The 27,776-nt window shown below is 42.5% G+C and overlaps 1 protein-coding gene across 1 annotated transcript in view; it reads right to left on the minus strand.

Annotated features, from left to right (window-relative positions):
- The window catches only part of FAF1 (Fas associated factor 1), a 299,638-nt gene that overhangs the window by 236,093 nt on the left and 35,769 nt on the right, over nucleotides 1–27,776 (minus strand). The window contains exons 5-6 of the mRNA XM_061632944.1: nucleotides 14,178–14,269; nucleotides 10,051–10,142 (exon numbers count right to left, since the gene is read on the minus strand). Of these exons, the coding sequence (XP_061488928.1) occupies nucleotides 10,051–10,142; nucleotides 14,178–14,269 (184 nt within the window). The remainder of the gene's footprint in view (nucleotides 1–10,050; nucleotides 10,143–14,177; nucleotides 14,270–27,776) is intronic.

Consider the following 27,776-nt stretch of genomic DNA (forward strand, 5'->3'; position numbering starts at 1 on the left):
CACTGCCAATCTGTCTTGACAATGCTGAACTAGATGGACCAGTGGTCAAAGTATAAGGCAGCATTTGTTCCTAATGTGATTATGTGTTCTGAATTTATTTTATAACTGTCAGCTGCTTTCAAAACTTTTTTGAACAGTGGAATATAAATGTAAGTAAATAAAATTAAATGTAAATAAAATTGGCACAGTTGTCCTCAGTCTATGACTCCAAGAGACCAACAGGCATGCTCAGTCCTCACCTGGTTGTTTGGTGCCCTCCCCACTTCTTTTTTTCAGAATTAACAAGCAATAACTTTCTGCATGACTGGGGCTTCCTCAAGCATGCAGAAACTCTTACTTTGCCTGTGGATATTATTGAAATAGTAGATAAAAAAGGGAAATAATGGATAAAGAACAAATTACTTGCTTGTTTCATGCTCATTAGAAAATTCTGCCTCATGAAAATGAGACAAATCGGAATGTGTTTTAACATGCTTTTGAACTAGAATTAATGGTTGTATTTTGACATAATCAGTAGCGGCCAGGGCTCCATTGCTCTCCTGGCATCTGAACATGGCGGGTTGCTGCCACTGACTGAGAGGAAGAAGGGGATAGTTGGGGCACAGGAAGCTCAGCATGGTGCGGTGCAACAGTGGAGCCAATCAGACGATCCTACTGCTATACAAAGCCAAGCTCCCCTGCTCCCAACAACAACTCACCATGTCCAAAAGAGCAATGAGCCCTCCCATGCCACCTCACCAGCTGCTACTGGACATAATATTAAGCCATTAACTATGGTTAAGTAAATTGTCTTACGCAAATTAGTTTTGAGACCACCTCGACTGCAAGTCCCTCTCCCTGCTTGCTGGCTTCTTTCCACCTGGCCTGGGAGGGTGGGGCCGTGACTGACTGCGGCTATAAAAGCTGGTACTGCCTGAAGATGCCAGAGACCATCTTGACGGTGGGGTGTCGGTTAGGAGCTTCTGTTTGGCCCAACATTTAATTCTGGAAGTAGTTATCTTTGCAGTTATTGGGATTATGTTTTTGTATTTTATTGTTGGACATTATGGATTATAATGGTGTTTCAATTTATCGTATGTTTCTTAAGAAGTTTTCTTTCACGTATTTTTGGACTATTTGAATTTTGTTTTTTAATAGTAAATTACGTAACTTTTTTCATGTTGTGAGCCGCCCTGAGCATAGATTACTATGGAAAGGCAGCATACAAATAAACCATGATGATGATGATGCATGAGCTGTGTGCTCACACACACAGTCCAACTGCTCCTGCTTTATTCCTCCCTTAGTGAAGCTATGTCCAAACCAGGGCTCATGGTCGTTTCTCCTAAACAAACCTTGCACAAGTTACATTTGGTTAACCATAGTTACTATAATAGCTTAGCAGTACATGGTGTAGCATTCATCCAAACACAGCCAGTATCAAAACTGGTGAGCTGGTTTGGATGCAACAGTAAGTCATAGTTTAGAATTACAAGAATGAACCTAGCCTTCCACCAGGTTCACATACTCTTCCCCCTCCCCCAGCATGGCCACAATGAGGATCTTGCTTCTTTATTTGGTTCTTTCAGTTTAACTGCAGCTTGCCATATCTTCTGGACCCAGACAAATTGTGCTTAATCTTAATTATGGTTAATAAAAACAAGCCAACTTCAAGCTATAGTTTCTGAAGATGACTTGTTCCCATTAACCATAGTAAAGATTAATCACAGTTTACAGTTTTGGATGACACACTAAACTGCAGTTAATCTAAAACAGAAGTAAAAACTTCTGATCTCCTTCTTGCGGCCATGCTGGAGGAGGAGGAAAAGGAGAAGAGCAGCAAGAGCCTGAGAGGAAATTGGCACATTTTCTAACACTAAATTATGGGATAGAAAAGTGTAGTATACAGAAGTTCAGCCAACAATTTGTATTTGAAGTTCACCATGATAAACTCCTCAACTTCAACAGGATCTCTGGTGGTGTAAAGCAAGACAATAATTGGTCCTGCTTTAATTAATTAAATCAACATGTATTAAACTGGTTAGAGGACAAATTAGATTATACTGTAATTTGTTCAAGTGAGAACTCAGCATTAGAGGAAGTACCTTGCATAATGAAGGCATAGTGAGCATCACTGATTTCACTCTGATAATAAAACTGCCTATTAAAATGTTTTCAGAGTGGCAAAAAATCAAGATCCACTTCTTGACTAGCTTGCACTAAACATTTGGTTTAAATATTTAGAGAAAATTTTAGAATAAAATATTTATTCTGCATGCTTATAGCTCCCAAAGGACAAGGAAGAAGGGAGAACATGCACATACTAATAGAATAGATTTCTTGTGCACAATTATAAATTAGGAAGTACTTTCTGTGTACTATTATTTAGTACCTAATACCTAATTTAAGATATGCAGATGATACCATACTACTAGCAGAAACCAGTAATAATTTGAAATGAATGCTGATGAAAGTTAAAGAGGAAAGCACAAAAGCAGGACTGCAGCTGAATATCAAGAAGACTAAAGTAATGACAACAGAAGATTTATGGTAACTTTAAAGTTGACAATGAGGACATTGAACTTGTCAAGGATTATCAAGACCTTGGCACAGTCATTAACCAAAATGGAGACAATAGTCAAGAAATTAGAAGAAGGCTAGGACTGGCAAGAGCAGTTATGAAAGAACTAGAAAAGGTCCTCAAATGCAAAGATGTATCACTGAACTCTAGCGTCAGGATCATTCAGACCATGGTATTCCCAATTTCTATGTATGGATGTGGAAGTTGGACAGTGAAAAAAGTGGATAAGAGAAAAATCAACTCATTTGAAATGTGGTGTTGGAGGAGAGCTTTGAGGATACCATGGACTGCAAAAAATACAAATAATCAGGTGTTAGAACAAACTAAACCAGAACTATAATTAGAAGCTAAAATGATGAAACTGAGGTTATCATAGTTTGGACACATCATGAGAAGACATGATTCACTAGAAAAGACAATAATGCTGGGGAAAACAGAAGGGAGTAGAAAAAGAGGAAGACCAAACAAGAGATGGATTGATTCCATAAAGGAAACCACAGACCTGAAATTACAAGATCTGAACAGGATTGTTTATAACAGATGCTACTGGAGGTCGCCAATTCATACGGTCGCCATAAGTCATAATCAACTTGAAGACACATAACAACAACTTTCTGTGAAATTCCCATTTTTTCCCTAAGCAATTCCTTCCTATGAGAATACTAAAGTATTTTGACACTAATTTTGATAATACCCAGCATAGGTGAATCTTATGGAAACCTCCTTTTACATTTATTTATTATTTATTTAGTATTTGTTTATTAGATTTAGTAGAAGCCCAGGGCGGCAAATGTGCATACAAGTGCATCTCCTTATGAATAATAAAGCTACACTTGCAAAGAGGCTGCATGAAGAGTTCTCAGCACTAGTTCTCTACATCTTGGTTTGATGTGCACAGTTCCCATCGCTGTATTGGAAGCAAGGTACATGACACTGGAAATATGGTTGCTACTTATATGGTAAAATGAGAACCATCTGTTAACAAAGTAGGTACCTGAATTATTTATTTATTTATTCCTTCCATTTCAGGAAGCCAAGTGCCTTTTCTCCCCCTCCTTCTCTTTACAAGCCAACACTCTCAAGCATCAGTTTGGTATGTAGGTACTCCAAGACACGTCTGCACACCGCACTGCTAGCTACACATATCTCTACATGGGGACCCTTAGGTTTGCTCGATTACATATCCAGAGTTTGATTCTGAAATATGGTATAAACACCCATTTAGATTTGTTACCTCCCTTAGTCCGAAGGGCTTGAGACCATGCTAGATTAATTCTACAAAATATCAAAAAAATCTAAAGCTGTAAACATCTCTTTATTCACATGCAACCACTTTCTAAGAAGTACTCAACATCCAGCATCGGCTTCTCACATAACTAAGCACAACCCACATGACTTTTGGAAAAGCTAGGCACAGGGCCCAACTAGACATGACATTAATTGTGCAAAAGCAATTAATGTAAATAGCCATGAGAAAGCCTCAGCAGCTTTGGGACCTTGAGGACTGGGACAGGGAGTTTCTCTCCTTGCCACTATCCTGACAAAAATATTCCATCTGAAGCTGGCAGCAATGAGAAGCTTCTCTTGAAATGCAACAGGGTTCAGAGAGGAGACTTTTGTCAAGACCAGACAGAGATGTGAACTTTCTCCTCTTTGGCAGGGAGAGAAAGGTGGAATCCAATGTAGTGTAAGCATTTCACTGTCCTTCCAGAGGACAGTGCAGTTTTCCAGAGCACATCTTGAGAGTGCACAGAGGGCTGCAGAGGCAAGAATTGTGAAGTCAATACTGAATGTGCACAGACAGCATTGGACACAACCAAATAAGTTTCACTCCTCTTCACCATGGTCTCAAGGTTGCTCAGGCTTTCCTGCAGCTGCAATTTACTTACCAAAAAACATGCATGCAGACTGCATTCACACAATTAACATCACATTGAGTTTGGTTCAGCTAGTGCAAATTGCTACTGCCCACCTCTTGGTAGATTCTTAGGGCAGTACCTTACTTATGTGCCCCATCAGCAGAAGGATTTCCACTTGAGCAACGGGACTTGAGCAAAAGTCCCATTGCACAAACAGAAATCCTTGTGCTGATGGGACCGCAACTTTGGATAAGACCCTAGAAGATAGGTGCTGCAGGAACTGCACTCCCTACCAATTATCTTCTGGATGCAATTCAAGGTGCTCATTCGTCTTTTTAAAGTCCTTCAATGTCATGAGCCCCATGGAGAAATCTTGGCTCTGAAGAGGAGGAGGATGGGGTCCAAGGGAAGGGCCTAGTGGTCTTCAGGGGGGGCTGATGATGCTGGAGAAAATCTCAGTGGGCTGCCGCAGATGAAGTGGAATTGCCAGATGACACCCAGCCACTCTGTCTCCTGAGTGTTCACTACCTCCTGAACAGCTTCCCAACCCACCTCCTCTCACAGATGTGTCTGTGGAACAGTAGGAAGGCTTAGAGGGGGATCCCAGGAGTGAACTAGCCAAGGCATCTCTGCCTTCGTCATCAAGGATGCACTGCCACCTGCACAGGCACAAACAGATCAAACCCACTCCCAAGGCTACACATAAGAGTACCCGGTTGCTTGCCCAGTTCTGGTCCAAGAGACAGTTCCCACTCAAGTAGTGTGCCTGCCCTGATCCTACTTAATAGGTTCTTGGAAGCATGCCAAATTGTTGCGACTTCTTCACTTGAGTAGCCATACCTAGCAGTGCCTTGAAGACACCCAAAGATCTATGTGACTTGTAGTCTAACATATGTACTGCTCACATGTTTCACATTAGAGGTAAAACAGAGAAAAACACATCAGCAATCCTGATTCCAATTTGGAAGAGGATAGCCAGAACATTCACAGCTTGGGATTCCACATATCTAAGAGTGGACACTACGTTCTGGGGCATGCTGTCTGTTTCTTAAGTACTTACTTTGTGAGGTGAGGTTATACATAGCAAGGGACAGGGCCTTTACTGCAATTCATCTGAGGCTGTGAAATGATCTCCCCATGGGGTCTTTAAGCTACTCTGGTCTTGCAACTTTTCAAAGAGGGGCTAAACCTAATTCTGCAGGACAACCTATGGCCATTGAATGGACACTGTGGCGCTCTGTTACTGTTTCTGTTTCTGTAATAATATATTCTGATAATTGTTTGCTTGATAGTGTTATTTTATTTTGTTGGAGAATCAATTGTTATTTTGTTGGAGAATCAAGGTATGAATTACATTCACTATTAATTTTAATCTGATGCCTCAGGAGTAAGACCAACACATTTTGATTTATAAGACTTTTGAGTAATATATGTCTGGGACTATTTTTTCCGGTCTACTTTTTTCTTCTCTTTTTTTTGATGAATCTGCTCATTCTTTCTGCTACTAGTTATTTGGATGCTGTGAACTAAAGCTGTTTTTGCACTTCTGGACATATAAGAAATAAGGAAGTCCGTGCTGTCTAGAGTGTGACGTCAGTTGGTTTGAAAGATTAACTCCTTTGTAACTGGATAAAGAAATAAACTGTTCTTTGCTTGGGACATTGAAAATTGAAGGAGTTTTGTTCCTTTGGTTTTAAGAATGACAATTAAGAAGATGGTTGAGACCATGGATGTACAAGAAGGAACTTTATATTTAGATATGTTTCAGAAAATAATGAATGGGATTAAGCTAACAAAACAAGAACTGAGAAATAACAGACAAGCGTTGAAAATTGATTTTTGCGAAATGAGACAGGAGCTGAAAGAAATTCAGGATTCTATGAGAAAGGAGAATAAAGACAGATCTGGAAAACCAAAAAAGGATGTAAGAAAAATTAAAGGCAAGGTTCAAACTATGGAGATTGGATTAAATATGGACTTGGAAAAAGATTTGGATTTCCTGGTTGTGATGGATCCTGGAGACAAATATTACGGTTTGGAACTCAGCGCTGTCCCTGAAGGAATTGATGAAGAGATTGGAGATAAAGATATTATCGGTTCGAAAAAATTCTTGGACTGGAAGGATTTGATGGAACTTGAAATGGAGAAAGTTTACAGAATTAATCCCTGTTTTGTGTCAATGGAAAAACCTTCAAGAGATGTGCTAGTGTATTCTGTAAAAAAGAGGAACAGAGATGCGGCTTTGCAACAATACTTCAGTGATACGTTCGGAATTGATGGCAAGGAAATATCTGTGATAAAGGAAATTCCTATTAGACTCTTATTATATGACTATGACAGCAAGATTATTGGGTGCGTAAAGATGGAAGATGGAAGATGGAAGTTGGAACCAACACGGATAATGGAAGAAGAGCGATTTGAAATTACTGGACTTAGTAGACTTGATGAGTTGGATTAATTGACATGTCTATCTAGAAAAAAATTGATGGACATATATCTCAAGGATTGGAAGCTTCTCTTTGACTTTTTGTGGAAGAATAAAATGATATGATGTTAATGAGATTTGATACCAACTAAGATAACCGCTGGAGGAAAGTGATTTTATAATCTATTAAGAGACAGGCTTGTTATATATTATAGACTTATAGCTGAACTACGACAAATCGGAAGTCAATAGGGTTTTTTTTCTTTTTTTATTGTATTAGTTATTAATTTGTGTTTTTTCTTTTTGTATTGTTTTGGTTTTGAAAATTTGAATAAAAATTAATTGGAAAAAAAAAGGAGTAAGACCAACACATTGTTCCCCACCACCACCCATGTCCACTTTCTTCCTCTTCCCATGAGGTTGCATGTCTTTCAACCATTTTTGCAAATCAGCCAGGCCCAATATCCAGTTTTGGCTGGAGTTCTCTTTTCTGTCTCACAGAATCACTGGGTTTTTTTTATTTCTAGATACAAATGTATTGCTGTTATGCATGATTCAAGATATCTAGGCAGATTGAGTGGGCATGCACAGGGTTGCATAGTAGAGGTGGGCAATCTGTGGCCCTCCAGATGCTGCTGGACTACAGTTCCCATCATCCCTGAGGGTTGGCCATGCCATCTGGAGCTGATGGAGGTTGGAGCCCAACAACATCTAGAGAGCCACAGGTTCCCCATCCTTGAAGTAGAGCTTTAGCCTTCTGTACAGAGGTCTTTTTTTGCATGTGACTCAGTCCCTGTTCCACTGCTTCTGCAATACGTCACCCATTCTGTGACAAACTGGCCCTTGCTAAGAACTGCATTACTAGGCAATGCAGGTTGTGCTGTAAGTCACTAATCAATGCTATGCATACATACTCAGAAGTATCAGTGGGGCTTATTCCTGAAAAGTGGATATAGGACTGCAGCCTAAAAAAGCCAATTTATTTTGCTCCAATTGCTGATAAAAATCAAAGAATAAGCAGTAAGTCAAACTTTAATTGATCATGGTTATATAATGTCTAAATTAGTTTACCTTTATCCCTCCAGATGTTGCTGGACTCATAACTTCCATCATCCCTTGCCATTGGGAGGCTGATGAGAGTTAGAGCCCCAACAACATCTAGGAGGTCCACAGGTTAGCCGACCCTATGTGATATAACTATATTTTGATTCAGCTATATTCTCTCACAGTTTTCACTGTATAAAAGGGGATTTTTCTGAATGGCAATAATTATGAGGAAACTAGAATAAAAGTATAACATATAGCTTGGCTTTGTATTAGAATTATATTTTCAAGGGTTTCATATTTAGGTATTTATTTTATAGCTCTAAGCGTTCCTGATATACATATTGGAAATTCCCAGCAATTTCAGTGGTTGGGAATAGCATCTAATAACAATCTGAAATTAAATATTTTAGTTCTTTAGTAGATAAATTTGTATCTGAAAATAAAACAATATTTTTAAAATCTGCTTGATTAAAGCAATGGTTTGCCACTTCTTTTATTTTAGTTCAGCTATACAAAGGCTCTTCATGAATTTCAGAACAAAAATATCCATTATTCATCATATCTATTCATTTTTCCTTCCAAACATCTAAATTTTAACAAAATATCATGACACATAATAATCAACATTTCTATTGCAAGCATACAGATTTATACGTTTGTGTCAATAGACATCCAAATTTACTATAATTACAGTTTATTTACACTAAAACAAAATATGAGATCAGTATGTAAATGTAATGTTTGTTGTAGCTAATGCAGTAGACAATGGCAGATTAATCACAAACAGCAATCGGTCAGAAAATCTGGCTAGTATAGAAAATGAGTTGTTTACTTTAACCTACATTTGTAAACTAAGATTTTCTAAACCGTCTCATTAAAAAGTCTGAAATAAAAACTAAAACTTGTGGAGCTCAGTCTCATACATATCTATTCAGACATAAGCACCATTGATTTCAATTGGACTTGAAGCCTAAAGCTATAAACATACATTGGAGTAAATCCAGTTGAATGCAATAGGCCTTAATTCTGAGTAGATACACATAGGATTGTGCTGTAATCTGTTCTAGGACATATTTTTGTACCATTAATGCATACATTTAGATATCACACAAGAACCGCTATTGCTATTTTTTTTTAAATGATGCATAGTATTCACGATTAGAACCTATAACCTGAACATCTTTACTAAACACAAGATTTATAATCTGGAGAGATTATAACCTCTACCACTTTAATTCATTACTAAAAATAATTTGTTACACAAAAGGAAACAAAACTATTATCTGCCTATCCAGCCAATTTCCACTTTTATATCTTTCCACTTAATTTTATAAATCTGAACTACAATTTCACGTTTCCAGGCAAGTATTAAAACTATCAATCATTTTTATACTATGCAGCCCAATCAGTCAAATGTACCTGCCAATAGCACTGGTAATCAAAAAATCATAATCAATTTCAACATAAACTAAGAGATACATTTTCGCATAGGTGATCCCCAGTACATTGAACCCCATTATATGTGATACCCCCCCGATCCATTGGACTGCTAGGGTAAACAGAAACCTTTTGTGAAATATATATTTATTCCTATCAACCAATAAGTAACAGATTTTCTTCCTACTGTAAAACAAGAAGTCTTCTTCAAAATATTATCCCTAGGGGAGTTACGCATAGAATAATATAATATATATTGAACTGTATCATCCATCTCTCCCTGGCCACAAACGCGTAAGCAATTTGCAGGTATCCCACTATATCTCTAGTCTAAATATGTGGTAGGCATAGTTTAAAAACTCAAAGCAGTAAATGCTTTCATTGCACCAACAGAGTCTTGAAAAAGTAGTCTGGAAGACCATAATGAAATTTAAAATTGTGAAAATGGCATAGTTTGAAGACAACATCTAGTTAGAGCAAGCGTTTAATCACCAGTTAATAATTCTCCTTTGAAGCAAGCAAGCAGAAAACTTCTCATTTCTAGTATTTATTACCCTGCCTACACATAAATGTTTATAATGGGCAGAAATGAGAAGTCGAGAAATTTAAAAAGAAAAGGAACAGAAATCTAAATATGATTTTGCAACAACACTGTTAATGTACATTCCTCATATGGCATGTTCTTACATGACACTCAAATGTATTTCTTTATTGTATCTTACCCAGGCAGACTTGAAGAGGAAGGTGGTGGCAAATCAGGCGTTAGGACATAGAGGCTATTGTTTTTTGGCAAGTGTAGAGTTTTTAGAACAGTCTATAGGGGGGAAAAGTTACAATTAGAAATTAGAAACATTTTGTATCAGGTGACCTCATCTCAAAGGGTCAAATTAGACATTACACTAAACACATCATTAGCAATCACATCTGTGTTTTTTAAAAAAATTCATAACAAATGCCAAGCGTAGTGGCAGGTGGGGGATATCAGCACTATGGTATGACAGAAGAGATTTATCCTTTTCTCCGTCGTTGCAATCCTAAGGAAAAATTGCCCCCCTCCCAGCTGCTATTAGCCTGGAAAGGAAGTTCCAGTTGGTGCCAGTAGTTTATTTATTTATTTATTTATTCAATTTATATACCGCCCCATAGCCGAAGCTCTCTGGGCGGTTTACAACAGGTAAAATAATAATAATAATAATAATAATAATAATTTATTTGTTAGTCGCCCATCTGTCTGACTTAACAGACACTCTGGGCGACTTACACAATATAAAACACAATTTAAAACATATTCATACAACAGTAAACCACCTGTTAGTAATAGCCTAACCCACCCCAGAAATCCCATAGGCCTGCCTGAATAACAAGGTCTTTAAGGCTCGACGAAAAGCCATCAGGGAGGAGGCATGTCGAAGGTCAAAAGGAAGCAAGTTCCAGAGGGTGGGGGCCACGACCGAGAAGGCCCTCTCTCTGGTCCGCACCAGCCTAGCTGTTTTCACCGGTGGGACCGAGAGAAGGTCTTGTGAGGCCGATCTTGTTTGGCGGCATATTTCGTGATACTGGAGGCGTTCCTTCAGATAAACTGGGCCGAAACCGTTTAGGGATTTAAAGGTTAATACCAACACCTTGAATTGGGCCCGGTATACAACTGGCAACCAGTGTAGCTCCATGAACACTGGGGTGACATGATCCCGGTGACGGCTTTGCTTTATTAAGCGTGCCGCCGCATTCTATACCAGCTGCAATTTCTGGACCGTCTTCAAGGGTAACCCCACGTAGAGCGCATTACAGTAGTCTAATCGAGAGGAGACCAGGGCATGTATCACTCGTGGAAGCAGATGTATAGGAAGGTAGGGTCGCAGCCTCTGTACCAGATGAAGTTGGTACCAGGCTGCCCGACTTACTGCAGCTACCTGGGGCTCCATGGACAGTTGAGAGTCCAAAATGACCCCCAGGCTGCGGACCTGGTCCTTTAGGGGCAGTCTCACCCCATTAAGCACCAGGTCAAAGTTTCCCAACCTTCCCTTATCCCCCACCAGTAACACCTCGGTCTTGTCGGGGTTCAGCCTCAGCCTGTTCTCTCCCATCCATCCACTTACGGACTCCAAGCAATTGGACAAGGTTTCCACAGCCAACTCTGGTGAGGATTTAAACGAGAGATAGAGCTAGAGCTCTATCTCTGACATACAATTAAAACCTCATATTAAGCAGTTTAAAAATAAGTTAAAATATCAAGAATTAAAACATAATTAAACACACACTAAAATGCATATTAAATACTACTAAAATGCTGAAAATGCCTGGGAGAAGAGGAAGGTTTTTATCTGACGCCGAAAAGATAATAATGTTGGCGCCAGGCGTATCTCATCAGGAAGAACATTCCATAGTTCGGGGGCCACCACTGAGAAGGCCCTTTTTCTTGTTGTCACCTTCCGGGCTTCTTTCTGAGTAGGCACCCGGAGGAGGGCCTTCGATGTTGAGCGCAGTGTGCGGGTAGGTTCATAGTTGCCTATGATGTGTTCAGCGTCACATCTAGTTTGGCCCTAAATATGTTTCACTGCAGTAATACAGTTAGAAGTCTTTATTATCATATTTATATCCCATCTTCCTCCTCCCCCCCCATTTTATCCTCACAACAATCCTATGAGGTAAGTTAGGCTGAGAGTGTGTGACTGGCCCAAGGTCACCCAGTGAGTTTCACGGCAGAGTAGGGATTTGAACTTTGGTCTCCCAGGTCCTAGTCCTGTAATATATGCTACACTGGCAAACCTTCTTCTTTCACCCTGGCATATTTTGATCTCTCTGATGATCTGAAGACTGCTTCTTTACAGTCTTACTAGAGTACAAAGTAGAGTTTAACATATTTTCTGTGTCCAAATTTCACTGAAGTGCAAAATTTCTGCATTTTGAAAAAGTAATTATCCCATTTTTCCAAAAGAGCTTGACCATTAATACACCTTTATCTATGGACTAGAGAAGGCATCCCTGTTCAAAGCTTTCTTCACAGCATGCCCAGCTTTGCATTGTTGCAGTGGAGCAAATTACTCACAGACTGGTTGCTCTGGTGTAGGAGGGGAGAGCATTGGAAAAGAGCTTTGGAAGGTTAGGTGCAGCCTGCAGGCCTAAGGTTCACAAGAATCATAGAATAGTAGAGTTAAATCTGCTCTATCCAATTTAGGTTTCACATGTTAGGTTTAGGCATATCACACGAAAACAGATGACAACTGTAATTCTGTTGACTTATGTACAAAGTTCATTCTGTCCTTCAACACAGTAAGGAGGAGTGTAGTTGTCCAGGGTCTTGGAGGGTCTTAGACCCCTTACGTTTTGGGGAGCAGGGTCCCAATGTCTCCAGCATCCTGCAAGTCAATCAGCAGGAAAGGGTTATGTGTTAGTCACTGAGAAGTGTCTTCTAACATGTTTCCTTGTCCTTTCCTGCAGACTGGAACTAATCAGAGTGAAAGCAGGTGAGCCAGCTGCTGAGAAGACTCTTTTGAGGAGCTGACATAGTCAGCTTTCATGCTTATTGTCTTCTGTTGTTGTGGGAGAAGGCATTAATACGGATCTCATTCTCAACCCAGCAGCAAAAAAAAGGGGTGTGTGGTTGTGACTATCATGAAGGGACCCTGCACTTCTGATAGCAAGAACAGTTTAGAGGTTGTGATATTATTAAGCCTTTAGATAATTTACATGAGCACAAAAGCGAGACGCTCCAGTGTTTTCTCACTGAGAAGAAGGACGGCTACTGCTTAGGAAGCTGCCTTATACTATCTAGTTCAGTGTTGTCTATACCAGAGATGGAGAACCTGTGCCCCTCCAGATTTTGTTAGATTACAGCTACCATCAATCTCTGACCATTGGCCATGCTGGCTGTGGCTGATGGGAGTTGGCTAGCAATATCTGGCAGGTCACAGATTCTCCATCCTTGGTCTACTCTGATTAGTAGCTACTCTCAAGGTATTCAGACAGGACTCTTTTTTCAACCATACTTGGAGATGTCAGGGATTGCACCTTTGGCCTTCTACATGCAAACCATGTGCTCTACCACTGAGCTGCAGTCCTTCCCTATACTACAACGTTAATGGGTTTTTTGTAGCACTTATCACAGAACTGTGGTTGCAGTCCTGCACACTTAACTCAGAAATAAGTCCTATTTAAATTCAGCATGAGTTACTGGAGAAGTCAAAGCTTCTATGTAGGTGATAACATATACTGAGCTAGGCATACAGCTGGACAGAGCCAATAAAAGTAGAAAGTGTCCTTCACCATCTAAAACGTCTTTTGCCTTTCTGCTTGGGGGAAAGGAAAATGTTTTCCCTGCATTTCACTGTCCCACATTTCCCAATCAGTTTTATTTTCTTCAGCTGAGAGATCAGGTTGTCAGGTATCCAATAAGAAGTCATAGCTGCACACAAGTGTCCCAAAGGTCATACCATACACCTTCTTTCAGCTAATTCAAAAATGTCCCAGGATTGTATCCAATAGTGGCTTTCTGCTAATAGGGAGTGCTTCCATTCACATGTGGAAAAGCACCCAATTTTCACTGTCTACTGCAGCCCTTCATGTCAAATCCCACACTGCTCTGGAGGGGCTCCCAACCATCAGGCGACATAATAGATTGCTATGGAATGAGTGGTGGAAATGGAGGGGGGGAAATCAGATGCATTGCCTTGTACGAATGGGCACACTGGCTGGGGTTGATGGGGATTGTGGTCCAAAAGGTCTGGAGGGTACTGGGTTGGGAAAGGCTACATACAGTCATGTCATCACATCAAAGGTCATCTACACGTTAGCATCAAGTGGCAGGAAGCCTTGCATGGCAGAAGATCCTTTAACAAATACAGGAACTTACAGTATCATCTACGTCTCCAGTTTTCCAGCCTTTTAGCAACATTTTTGATGTGGGAATCTGAAGTTCATTTTCTAAAATGTGTTTGATCTCTCCTGCAAGAGAAAAATATTGTCAATATTTATATTTTTCTGCATTTATCTTTACAAAACATTGGCAAAATGAAATGGTTTTAGGTTCAAAAAGCCCAAACAATCCATACTGTTGCTACAGTTTCAACATTAACATATTATCAAATTCTTGAGTAAAGAAACAAATCCAAAGGAAACATACACATACTCTCAATCCATATAATCCATATAAAATACCACAAGACAAACTCTGAAATGTGACAATACTATTTAGGACAGTGGTTTCCAAACTTTTCCCCCCCACAGACCACTTGAAAATTACTGAGGGTGCTGGCAGACCATTTAACATTTTTTTGCCTATTGTAACAATTATGCTGAGCTAACTTTTAATAGTAATTTTTCAGACATGTCACGGACCAGCTCCATGAAGCTCATGGACCATCGGTGGTCCACGGACCACCATTTGGGAATTCCTGATTTAGAATAAATTCTAAAACATTGAAATAATACTATCAAATATGAAAAATATGAAAAAATATATTAAAATGTATACTAAAAATACTATCAGATTTGTGCCACAAATATTTGCTTTAAATTATTTATTTTTCCAATGTCAGAAAAGATAGATTTGTGAACTCAAATAGCAATGACTAACACAAAATGCATTGTTTCCATTGTATGGGATGTATAACTTGCATGCAACCCTTTAATTTCTATTACATTTTAATATTTCAACCAGTACTTTGGTTTGATCTAGGATCAATTCACAAGTACTGCTTAAGCATCTGCTTAAAATTTGAAAAAATTAAGATCAAACATGATCACTTGTTTATCATCTTATCAAGGAGGGGTGAAGAACCTCAGGCCCAAGGGCCAAATGCAGCCCTTCGGGTCTCTCTAGCCAGTCCTCTGAACTCTCCTTAGACCACACCCCTTTCTGTATGCCACACCCTTCACTGGCCATTTTCCATAGGAAGTGGGCCATCACTGTGGGAAATAGTTCCACCTATCGTGCGAAGGCAAGAATGTTTTTGAAGTCAAGACTAGGGACGTCATGCCCCTCCCACTCTCCAGTTCATTCTTGCCTTCGTACGAACAAGATTGGAATTTCACGTAGCATTTAGCTAAGTCTCGTATTTGTTTCTCTTTTTCTCTTCAAAACCTTTTTTTTGTTTTTTGTGTCTAGCCTACTGAGGATCCCCTCAGAGACCGCGGCTGCGGCTCTCTTCCCCCTTTCCTCAGGGCTATTTAATTTCTTTTATTCCTTTGATTGGGGTGCTCCCTCTGAGACCGCGGCTGCGGCTCTCTTTATTTTTGCAGTTTCAAGCCCCCCCCCCCCGTAGCCAGGGGGCTCCCTCGGTGACCACGGCTGCGGTTCTTTTTTTTTTTAAGATCGCTTTTGATCGCTTGTGAGGGAAGGGGAATCCCTCTCCCTCCCCCCCCCGATCGTTGCCGCGGCTGCGGCTGATCCGATCTCTGCGGGAGCTTGCAGCTGCGGCTCCCGCCGTTACTACCTTACCGCAGATCGCCCTCGCTACGTGGCTTAAATCCCACTGCGAAGGGCTTTACAGACCGCGACGGCGGCTCTCTCTGCGGCGGCTGCCGTGTGTTCCTCTACCTGCTCTTCCAGAGTTTTTTCTAACCGCTACTGCGGCTTTCGGCGAGTCCGTGCTGGCCAGCCCTTCCCCCAGTTCGCTTGCGACGGCCGCCATTGCTCCTTCTCCCTCAGCCCCGTTTTGATCATTTTTTCCCGCCCGTTTTTTTTTTTTTTTTCCGGGCGCCATTTTTTGAAATTCAAAATTCCCGCCTTTTTTGTTCCCATCTATTTAGCTTCGGATACCTCCCCTGCAGGCTATCTATCTGTATGTTTGTGTATATGTGCTGCTGACAAACTTACACAAGGCTGATTTACACACATTTTTACTGTGGCTGTAATCATAGTGGCTGAATTGTATTATTAAGGCTGGAGCTCCAATCCTAGTGGGCTGGATTGTATTATCAAGGCTGGAGCTTTAATCCTAGTGGCTGGATTACATTATCAAGGCTGGAGTTTTAATCCTAGTGGCTGGATTACATTATCAAGGCTGGAACTTTAATATCAGTGGCTGACTTGTATTAAATCTGATTTACATTACATATCCTGCCCCCTATGGGGCCGTGAACAAGCCAAAAACCCAGCCCACAGCACTAATCTGAGTGTGCCAACTCTAAAACAGCCTATATTATATTAACGCGGATACCTCTGTGCATTCTGCCCCCTCTGTGGCAGTGCATTCGCCATCTGCCAGTGTATCCTACCCCCTCCGTGGTAGTACGCTGTGCCAGTTCGGGTCTTTACATTCTGCCCCCTCCGTGGCAGTGTACTGCACCCAGGTTCATATAAGATGGCAGAACAGCCAGGCATGTCACCATCAACACACATGGTGCCAGATCAGCCAGACATGCCACAATCAGCCAAGCCACAACATACTAACACGTCTAAGACCAGACATGCCAAAGCACTGGCTAAGACAAAACATCTTTCCAGCCATAGTAAACCAAAGCGTCCTCGTTATGTCTCTGTGCCAACAACCACCACAGCACAGACACACATAAGTGATATTTTCCATTCTCCTGCTACTGCCTCTGACGAGGAAGAGTTTGTTGGCTTTCCCCCTCACGGTTCGCCTAACGAACCTACCTCTGGCTTACCGCCTCAGACATCTGTTCCAACAGCCCACCAGGCACATACATCTCACACATCTGGTCTGCAGCTGTCTCCTGATTTCCTCTCCCAACTCCAAGCCATGCTGGCTTATTTCACACAAATGCAGTCACTACCACAGGTTCCTGCCATACCCCCACTCAACATGGACCAACGCGCGTTCCATGCTGCTCATCCTTCCTGCTCGCCAGATCCCTTCGATGTAGCCAGAGGCAGATGTACGGACGAAGCCTCATATGCGGAGGAGTTAACTTTCACTGACCATGTTGAAGGAGACGACTGGAGCGACTATTCAGATCATGAGGAGGATACATCGTATCGCTTGTTCAGATTACCAACCGCTCGCACGTAGGGTACTTCATACCCTTGGTCTCCAGACTGCGCCCTCAACTTCGTCCGCTCCAACTCTCAAAGGGGCCAAGGTCCTCAAATCCCCTGCACCTACTGAACACTACATCCCGGTGCCGGACCCAATTGCCAAATTAGCTTCCGATGAATGGGCCCACCCGCTCAAAGCTCGACGCTTCAAGAACATGGCTGACAGACTTTACGCCCTAGCCCCAGACTTCGCCACCAAGTTAGAGGTCCCTGGCATAGATGAACCGATCGCTCGCCTCGTTTCACGATCTATCTTGCCCAGGGAAGGGGAATCCCACCTAAAAGATACTACTGAACGTCGAATAGACTTCGCCCTCCGCAAGAACCACGAGGCCACTGCCCTAGCCATGCGTGCCTCCGCCTCAGCCTCCATCTTCTCCAGAGCATCTATGATGTGGCTGGATGACCTTCTAGAGGATGATAACCCTGATCCTGTCGCCTTCAAAAGAGCACTATTGAAATTACGTAAGACAGCAGCTTTTGTGGCCGATGCCACTTTGGATGCCACCCAATTAGGGGCACGAGCCATGACGACTCAAATAGTCACTCGTCGTACCCTCTGGCTTCGCCACTGGCAAGCTGATTCAGCGGCCAGATTGAACCTGTCCAAGGCCCCTTACTCCGGATCTCTACTCTTCGGCGAGGAAGCTCTAAAGGCAGTTCTGGTTGATCCAAAAGACGCCCATAAACCGGTTCTAGCCACAGTCAAGAACATCGACCACAGGCCCTTCAGGCGATTTCCCTCCTTTCGTTCTAACCAGCCTTTTCGAGGAACGCGGCCAGGAGGACGAGGCCGCGATTTCAGACCCTATGATTCCAACGCATTCAGGGGTTCCTGGAACCGACGCTTCCAGGGCAGAGGTCAGTACCAAGGGCGCAGGGGCAACTCATCGTCCTCATATAGGGGAGGTCCTCGCCTACACAAGTAGTATTAACGCCATCCCCATAGGTGGCAGATTACTTAATTTTGGAGATCGATGGCTGCGCCTTACTAAGGTCTCCTGGATCAGGGACCTCTTCACTTATGGCTATACCATAGAGTTCTGGGCAACCCCATCAGACAGATTCCACCCGTCTCCTTGCCCAAGGGCACCAGCCAGGCACAACATCATGCAGACAGCTATACATCACCTCTTGCACATAGCGGCAATAGAGCCAGTTCCCACAACTGAGAGATCGGAAGGGGTGTACTCCCTCCTATTTGCTGTGCCAAAACGAGATTTATCTTGGAGGGCGGTATTGGATCTCAAGTTTGTCAACCGTTTTGTAACATACCGCAAGTTTAAAATGGAATCTCTCCATTCCATTACCGAGAGTCTGCATGAAGGAGACTTCCTGGCTTCTATCGACCTTAAGGAAGCGTATCTCCATGTACCCATTTGCATAGCCCACAGAAAGTTTCTTCGGTTTGCTTTTGGCCACCAACATTTTCAATATAGAGCGATGCCTTTTGGCCTCTCCTCTGCTCCAAGAGTATTTTCCAAGGTGCTACTCATCCTAGTGGCTTACCTTCGGACCCAAGGGGTTCATATCTACCCATATTTGGATGATCTGCTCATACGGGCCAAATCTGAAGAGCTGGCTCATCATCATTTAATGATCACCCTCAATGTTTTGCAGACCTACGGCTGGCTTGTCAACTTCGACAAAAGCCATCTCCAGCCAACCCAACGCCTACTACATCTTGGGGCAATGTTGGACACCCTGCAGGCAATGGTCTTCCTGGCTCCAGATCGCATCACTGCCATCACAAGCATCGCAAGGTCCCTGATGCAACAAACATCCGCAGACGTCATGCTTCTCGCCAGAGCGCTCGGGATGTTTATCTCCACAATCCACATTGTGCCCTGGGCTCGGGCTCACACTCGGCCCCTTCAGTGGACTCTGTTGCCTTTTCAAAAAGACATTGCCAGCTCCAACCATCGCAAAGTTCGTTTGAGCCCCGCTCTGCGCCTCTCCTTCCGCTGGTGGACCAAGGTTCAACACCTCTCCAAGGGCACGTCGTTCAGAGAACCCCGCAGAACCATCGTGACCACAGACGCCAGCCTCATAGGTTGGGGAGCCCACTGCAACTCCCAGTACATTCAAGGGGTTTGGCCCAACGCAGAGCAATCTCGAAGCATCAACTGGCTGGAACTAAAGGCTGTCCACTTGGCTCTATGTCATTTTCAATCTCTGATCCCTTTGCATCATGTGCTCATTCGAACAGACAACACGTGTGTAAAATCACATTTGAACAGACAGGGGGGCACCAGGTCTCGTCCTCTGCAGGACTTAGCCTCCCTCATCTTTGTCTGGGCAGAACAACATCTACAATCCCTGAAAGCAGAGCACCTCAGAGGGATTTGGAATGTGACAGCAGACTGGCTCAGCAGACAACAGGTCTTCCCAGGAGAATGGAAACTTCATCCAGCCATTTTCCATCGTCTCCAGTGTCGGTTCGGCGCCCTCTCAGTCGACCTGTTTGCTTCCAGTCACAATTGCCAGCTTCCAAGGTACTTTGCTCGATACCTGGACTCAACAGCAGAAGCAGTGGATGCTCTGACAACACCGTGGCCAGACAGTCTATTGTACGCCTTTCCTCCCATACCATTGTTAGCCAAAACCTTGAGGAAGGCGCGAACCGAAAGGGCACAGCTGGTTCTGATAGCACCATTTTGGCCACGCCGACCGTGGTTCTCAGATCTTCTGGCAATGTCAATGATGGATCCTTGGACACTTCCAGTAACGCCAGACCTCCTATCCCAGGGCCCAGTACTGCACCAGGACCCTACTTGGCTCAATCTAACAGCGTGGCGTTTGAACGGAGACACTTGAGGTCAGCTGGACTGTCTGACGCTGTGATTGATATTATTTTGGCCTCGAGAAGACCATCTACCACTCGCATTTATCAACATACCTGGGTGGCTTTCTCCAAGTGGTGTCAGTCCCACCACCACGATCCATCCCAGGCCAATGTGCACCAGGTGCTCCAATTTCTCCACAGTGGCTTTATGATGGGACTTCGACCCAACACTCTACGTCGACATGCGTCTACTCTGTCATCCATTCTCTCAGTGTCCTCTCCTGGAGATCATATCTCCTCACATCCGTTCATCAAACGTTTTTTGAGGGGAGTCGCCCTACGCTCTCCGGCTGTTGTCCATCGGTTCCCCTCATGGAGTTTGCCGAAAGTTCTGCAGGCTTTGCAACGCCCTCCGTTTGAACCCATCAGGACTGTGCCCCTACGTATACTGTCCTTCAAGGTCCTGTTTCTGATCGCAATCACATCTGCCAGACGCGTTTCGGAGTTGGGCGCATTGTCTTCTGCTAGACACCTCTGCGTCTTCCATAAGGACTCTGTTGTGCTGAAGACTGACCCTTCCTTTCGTCCCAAGGTCGATTCAGTTTTTCATTGCAACCAGGACATTGTTTTGCCTTCCTTTTGCCCGAATCCTACCCATCCTCTCGAGAAGGCTTGGCATTCGTTGGATGTCCGGAGGGCTCTCAAGACCTATCTGTCTAGGACCCAAGAGATTCGACGAACGGAGTCTCTGTTTGTATCCTTTCATCCAGGGTCTATGGGGCATAAAGTATCCAATCCTACCTTATCCCGTTGGTTAAGGGCATGCATTACCTTAGCATATGAGTCCCTGAAGCTGCCAGTTCCTGCTAGTATAACAGCTCATTCTACTAGGTCAGCTGCCACTTCGGCTGCTTTTGCTACTAATGCTCCTGTTGCCGATATTTGTAGGGCCGCAGTCTGGTCTTCCCCACACTCGTTTATAAGTCATTATAAAATTGATCGTTATGCCTCTGCTGATGCTTCTTTTGGCAGACGAGTGTTGCAACAGGTTCTTAATAAGGATTAACATGTGGGTGGTCCCTCCCTATATGGGTTGCTTTGGTACATCCCACAGTGATGGCCCACTTCCTATGGAAAATGTACCATTGGTCTCACCTGAAAGGTGATTTTCATAGGAAGGGGCCATCACGACCCTCCCAGTTGGAGGATGACTAGCGATTTTATCAATGGGTTACATGTTATTGTTTCCATATTATATTTAAATGTAAGAGTGAAGTCAAGACTTTTAGTTCTGTTATGTTATGAAGTTATGTTAGAGTCATGTTGTTATGCATGTGACTATTATGTTATTTTCCTGGCGGGCCTGTTGGCCTTGTTCTTGTATTTTTAGATATCTCTTTTAGACTCGCTACGAATGAACTGGAGAGTGGGAGGGGCATGACGTCCCTAGTCTTGACTTCAAAAACATTCTTGCCTTCGCACGATAGGTGGAACTATTTCCCACAGTGATGGCCCCTTCCTATGAAAATCACCTTTCAGGTGAGACCAATGGTACATTCTCCATGCCCTCCCCAAAGTCTTTTGCTTGGCTGGAATGTGTGTTTAACATGAGGCATGTGATAATGCCTCTTGTTTGCCTGGATAGGGGACAGGGTGGAGAGATGCATGTGTCAGCTGAAAATGGTTCCCCACGCCTATTATGAGGAAAATAACAGGCTCCTTAACTGTCTTTGTATTTCTTTTTTGATTCCAAGTTATTGTTTTGATTCCAAGCATTCACAAGACAGGCTTGTTTTTTGCTTGATAATGCCCTATAAGTAAGCGATTGTCCCACTGGACAGAATTACACTAAACATTGTCCAAAAAAACCAAACATTTCACAATTAATGTAGAAAATATATTAGCCTTATGGCATTAGATAGGTGTCATACAAGCCCCTGACAATGAAAATTATATCTTCATTCATTGGTGGTGTAGTATATCTCCACCTAGCGGACATTTTATGCAACAGCACTAACACTGGAAAATAATTTTAAGCAATACAGTTAAGTGTAAATGTGACATACTTATTTGTAAATGTGTACCACCAAGTCACACTCATTAAGGTTATGTGAGTGGCCTGCTGGAGTGTACACCTGATGGTAAATGCAGGTTTGCTTCCATGTAACTGGCCTTGTGCACAGCAAAGCACAGATGTTCAGAACATTCTGTGTTATAATGCAATAACACAGGTTAGCAATAAAGGGAATTTACAGTGACATTTAACAGGTGTGAGCAAACTCTGATTTTTTTCTCCACATCTTTTTAAATCATATTAGTTTGTGTATATATGTTGTAATAAAGCAAGATGAAGACTGGTTGTTTTTATCCAAAAGAAGTTTTCTTTGGCTTTACATAGTCTGTTCTCTGTACCAGAAGCATTTCCAAGAGCCACCACAGAGTTATAGGTATTGTTATTTATTTCTATAAAAGAAAAAAAGATTATAACGGATAACTTTAGACTGTGGAAGGGAATAAATAGCAAGGATTCTCCAGGTAAATAAAATGTAAATGTGCGTGTAATTCAACACCAACATCTCCATCCTTCTGTGAAATTCAGCTTTTGAACCAAATGCTGCCATCTGCAACAATATTCTAAAAATAATCAAAACAGGTAATACACAGAATATACAGTCTTAAATATTAGCTTGGCAATATATCATAACAAAGTGGTGGCCTAGTTTGGATGGCATCCTCCCATACTTGGGGCTGTATCTAACTTTCCCTGTCTGCTAGCACAAGGGCACTTACTCTAGAGGATAGGTGAGGTTTTTTAAACAAAGGAATCCAATGCAACAGTTGTGCAAACTTGCTGCACATCAGATTACACAATCTATTGTGCAACAAAGTTACCTGCCACCTCTTGCACAACAATATTCTACTGGTGCAAAACATTTCGCTATGAGAACAAGTATAGTGCTAAGTAGCTTTAACTCAGCGCGGCATTGGATACAACCCTTTCTCCCTATGTACAGTGGGAGGAGATACTATGCTTTCCTCCTCTGCCCATTGAGCACACTGGCTCCACTTATCGCGTTTCTCACATCCTTGCGTACACTGTAATGTTTAAAAATAGGATGTACATTAATAAAAATCAACACATAAAGGCCCAATCACAAAGTCACCCCTCTCCCCCAAAGAGTAATATAGTGTGTGACTTGGGCGTCTGTGCTGGATTTTATGCACATACACTGTATTCAAACATAACATCCAAGGTAGGAGAAGCAGAAAGGTGCTCCCACCATGCTTTTGGAGAAGAAAAGGGAAGACCTATAAAATCTCAGAAGCCTCTGCAAATGACTTACAATGTCCTATGTAATCATTACTACTTCTCATTTTGAAAAAATTGACAATTCTTTAATGGTCTTTCTTTAAGTTCTATGCTATGTGGATCCAGCACAGAAACTATTGTGATTCAGTGTGCTGACCTTTTGTTCTTATGTCTTCACAAATCCAGGTTTCTTTTTAACCAGCAACATCTATACAAACTTGTATCTCTCCTCTAGATTTAACTAAATATGTCTATCAGAGAACATTCCAAACCATCTGCTCCCATTGGTGGTACATGCCCTGGTCTCCTCTCGCCTAGACTACTGTAATGCACTCTACGTGGGGTTACCCTTTAAAACAGTCCAGAAGCTGCAACTGGTACAGAATGCGGCGGCTCGCCTGATTAAGGGTAGCCGCCACCGAGACCACATTACTCCAGTGCTGAAGGAGTTGCACTGGTTACCAGTTGCTTTCTGGGCCCAATTCAAGGTGTTAGTTTTGACCTTTAAAACCCTGCACGGTTTCGGCCCAGTCTATCTGAAGGAGCGCCTCCAGCATCATGAATGTTGCTGCCCAACAAGATCAACCTCAAAAGACCTCCTCTCCGTCCCACCAGTTAAATCAGCTAGAATGGTGAGAACTAGGGAGAGGGCTTTTTCAATCATGGCATCCACTCTATGGAATTCCCTCCCAAATGACATCTGCCATGCCCCCTCCATAACGAGTTTCCGCCAGACCTTGAAAACCTGGCTCTTCAGGCAGGCCTTTGGGGTGGGTTAGGTTTTAGTGTTACTGTTGGAATTTTAAGGTTTTAATGTGAATTGTATGTTTTATGTTGTGCGTCGCCCAGAGTGGCTGGAGAACCAGCCAGATGGGTGACTAAAAAATTTAATAAATAAATAATAAATAAACGTCATGTTGCTTTTTTATGCTCTGCAAGATGCTGCAAGATTTTTGCCAATATGTATTTAGAATTAGAAGTCTGAAGACTTCTAACAATATCTTGGTTGACTGGCTGATTCAATCTTCATAACCTTTCCACACACAAGGAAACTCCCTTCCTCCCAGGAGTTGGGGGAGCACACTTTCCGGCTGGTAGCCCAACTACGACCCTATCTGAGCAAGGAGCATCTTGCCTCAGTTATCCATGCTATGGTAACCTCTAGATTGGACTACTGTAATGCACTCTACGTGGGGCTACCTATGAAGACGGTTCGGAAACTTCAGCTAGTGCAAAATGCTGCGGCCAGAGTTCTCACTGGGACAAAGAAATTTGACCATATAACACCTGTCCTGGCGCAGCTGCACTGGCTACCAATATGTTTCCGGGCCAGATTCAAAGTGTTGGTTCTTACCTATAAAGCCGTAAACGGCATTGGACCGCAATACCTGATGGAGCGCCTCTCTCGCTATGTACCTACCCGTTCACTACGCTCGACGTCGAAGGCCCTTCTCCGGGTCCCAACCCATAAAGAGGCCCGGAGATCAACAACTAGATCTAGGGCCTTCTCGGTGGTGGCCCCCGAACTATGGAATGCCCTCCCAGACGAGATACGCCTGGTGCCTTCTCTGTTATCTTTTCGGCGCCAGGTAAAAACTTACCTTTTCGCCCAGGCTTTTTAAATTTTGTAAATTTTTAAATATTTTAATTTAACATTCTAAACTTAATATGATCTTAATTTATAAATCTCAATGGCAATTTTATTAATGTTTTATAATTGTACTATATATTTTTTTTTCCACACTTGCTCATATTTTAATTGTGATTTTATTTGTTGTACACCGCCCTGAGAGCTTTCTGCTATAGGGCGGTCTAGAAATGTAATTAAATAAATAAATAATAAATAAATATATTGAATCCTGAGAAAGGTCTATGGACTTGGTCGAAATATGACTTCCTTGCCCTCTGCTCCTCCTGGCAGCCTCCTAAAAAGTCTCTCCTGAAGGTCAGTGGGAAGAACTGTGAAACAGGGCGCTGGAGGGGGGGTCCCCAACAATCAGAAGGTGAAGCCATGTGATTTTCAGGGATTCCCCGTTCCCTCTGCATCTCAAGCTAGGCCATCCCATCTCACTGAGTAGGGACCCTCAACCTTCTGAGGAGGCTTTTCAGGGGGCTCAGTGGAGAGGAAGAGGTGGTAAAATCACCTTCCGCCCATCCTTTCTGTGGTTGTTTTCTGGATCCAGCCCTTTGTTTTCAGATGATAGCTGCATATGTTGCAGCAAACACCACATTAGAAGAGGCATTTGCCTCTCTTACACACACAGGAGTGAATGACTCTTTCAGGTGTGAACGCCTCTTCAGACAGATCTTGCCATCTGCATTCTTTCTTAAAGTAAGGACTTGTATTAAAAATTCTTACAACAATTTAAACATCTTCTGTCTCATTAATCAAGGGCACCTTTTTAGTCTTATCAAAGTGTTTCTCAAGGATTTATTAAATCTTGCAGCCTAAGGCTGCACGCACACTAGTGTCTTTAAAAAGCAACAAGACTGTTTAGTCTGGGTGCAGTTTGAAGCGAACCTGCTCCAGGCGGTACACATCTTTACTGTTTGATTCATTTTTTATCTATTGATTCCATGTACACACCAGTGGGACAAAGCAGGGTAGCGATGACCAAACAGTTTTGAAATCAGTAAGACAGCTGGCTTCTCTCTCTATCTCCCCTCCCTTCGTAGTCACTCGCCTGTGTCATTTCTGGATTTCCCTGGATCTCGCTTTTAAGTGAAGGGAGAAGAGTAACGCTTTCTTGCTGTATAGCTTGCAACTCGGTGCTCTCATCTCCAAAGGTTTTACAGTAAAAAAGGTGGCAGCTGTGGCAGATGATTTTGGAGCCTCTGAGGGAAACAGAAGGCAAACAGGAGCCTCCAAGAGAGGACATGTCTGAAAGGAGCTGTCATTCCCCCACACACATACACACACAGAAGCCTCCACACTCCTTGCTGTGTGCTGGCAACGTGGCTCCCACAGTTCCCCCTGCCCCTACCTGCTTGGCGGGAGCTGTGGGGAAAGTGTAAGGTGCCTCCAGCCCTAGCCTCTTTTCTCCTGCCTTCTTCTTTCCTCAGTGTCTGAAGGAAGCTGCTCGCCTCTCACCTCTAGCCAAACAGTTTTGAAGTCTGTGTGAAACTGGCTTAGAGGAAAAACACATCCAATCTCTAAAATCCCTGACTTTGGAGTAAAAATGGGCAGAGTTTGACTGATGTTATGTGTCCCCATACTCACAATACAGAGTGGAGCATACACACAGAATCCAGCATAACTGCAAGTGGGTCTCTACCCTTGATTACAATCCTAATTCAGTTCAAATGAGAGCCACATATATTGCATGGTGTTTGGTCACCTGCAAAAGCAGATGAAGAGATAGTGAACTCATGCTCTGTCAAAATTCAAGCAACTAAATGAGGCACAACCCAGTAGAGAATTGAGCACGTTAAAGGGGGAAGATTTGGGGAGGGCAAAAAGAGAGTGACTAACAAAGTACATGCTTAGCACATAATTATAACATGCCACTAGATGTCACTCTCTGACCATGTATTATTTAAAGTTGAAGAGGAAAGTGTTTCCCTTAGCTGATTTGGAATAAATACTGTATGCAATATGCATGTAGTTTTTCAAAAGCATATCTAAACTGCAGCACCAAAGGAAAGCACACTCTGGTCTCTGCTATCAGCCAGGGCACCAAAGGCCGCTGGAGGGCTGCACCCCCTGCCTTCCAGGAACAGTATACCAAGGAGGAGACCAACCTGGCCTTGCCCAGTGAAGAAGCTGCTTCATTGCTGTATTTCCTCTTCCCTCCCTATTCCTTTTTCCTTTTGTATTGTGCCCATTAGTTTGAGGACAAGGACTGGAATATATGTACAGTGCTTAGAAAATTGTAGGTGCATTTATAATTGTTCAATCATCATCATCATCATCATCATCTGAAAACCTGTTTTAAAAAGGAAATTTGTAAGCTACTTCAGTGGTCAGAGACCATTGAACAATGTTCCAAACAAAGAAAACAAAAACAGTTATATCCTCCTCTTACAAAAATTTTTGGGAAGGGGGTTATGTAAAGTATGGCTGTCTCTAATTATATTCTCAAGTCATAAGAGCATTATTTTGTAATCCCCCTTTGTTCCTAATTTTTACAAAGTGACTTAAGGAAAGAGTAAATTTGCCAATGGTCAAACTGATACTAGTGCTGCTTAGTATCTTTGAGACTTATGGAAGTACCAAAGAGCCAATGTTATGTTTTAAGGCAGAACGAAAAGATTACCATATTTTTCAAATAAATAAAGGCTCCAAGGAGGCCATACAATGATGGCAGAATTTTTAAATGGTCTTGCACCTCTTACATGCAAACACCATCCGAGC

This window comes from Rhineura floridana, chromosome 6 (assembly GCF_030035675.1).
Source record: "Rhineura floridana isolate rRhiFlo1 chromosome 6, rRhiFlo1.hap2, whole genome shotgun sequence".
NCBI lineage: Eukaryota > Metazoa > Chordata > Lepidosauria > Squamata > Rhineuridae > Rhineura > Rhineura floridana.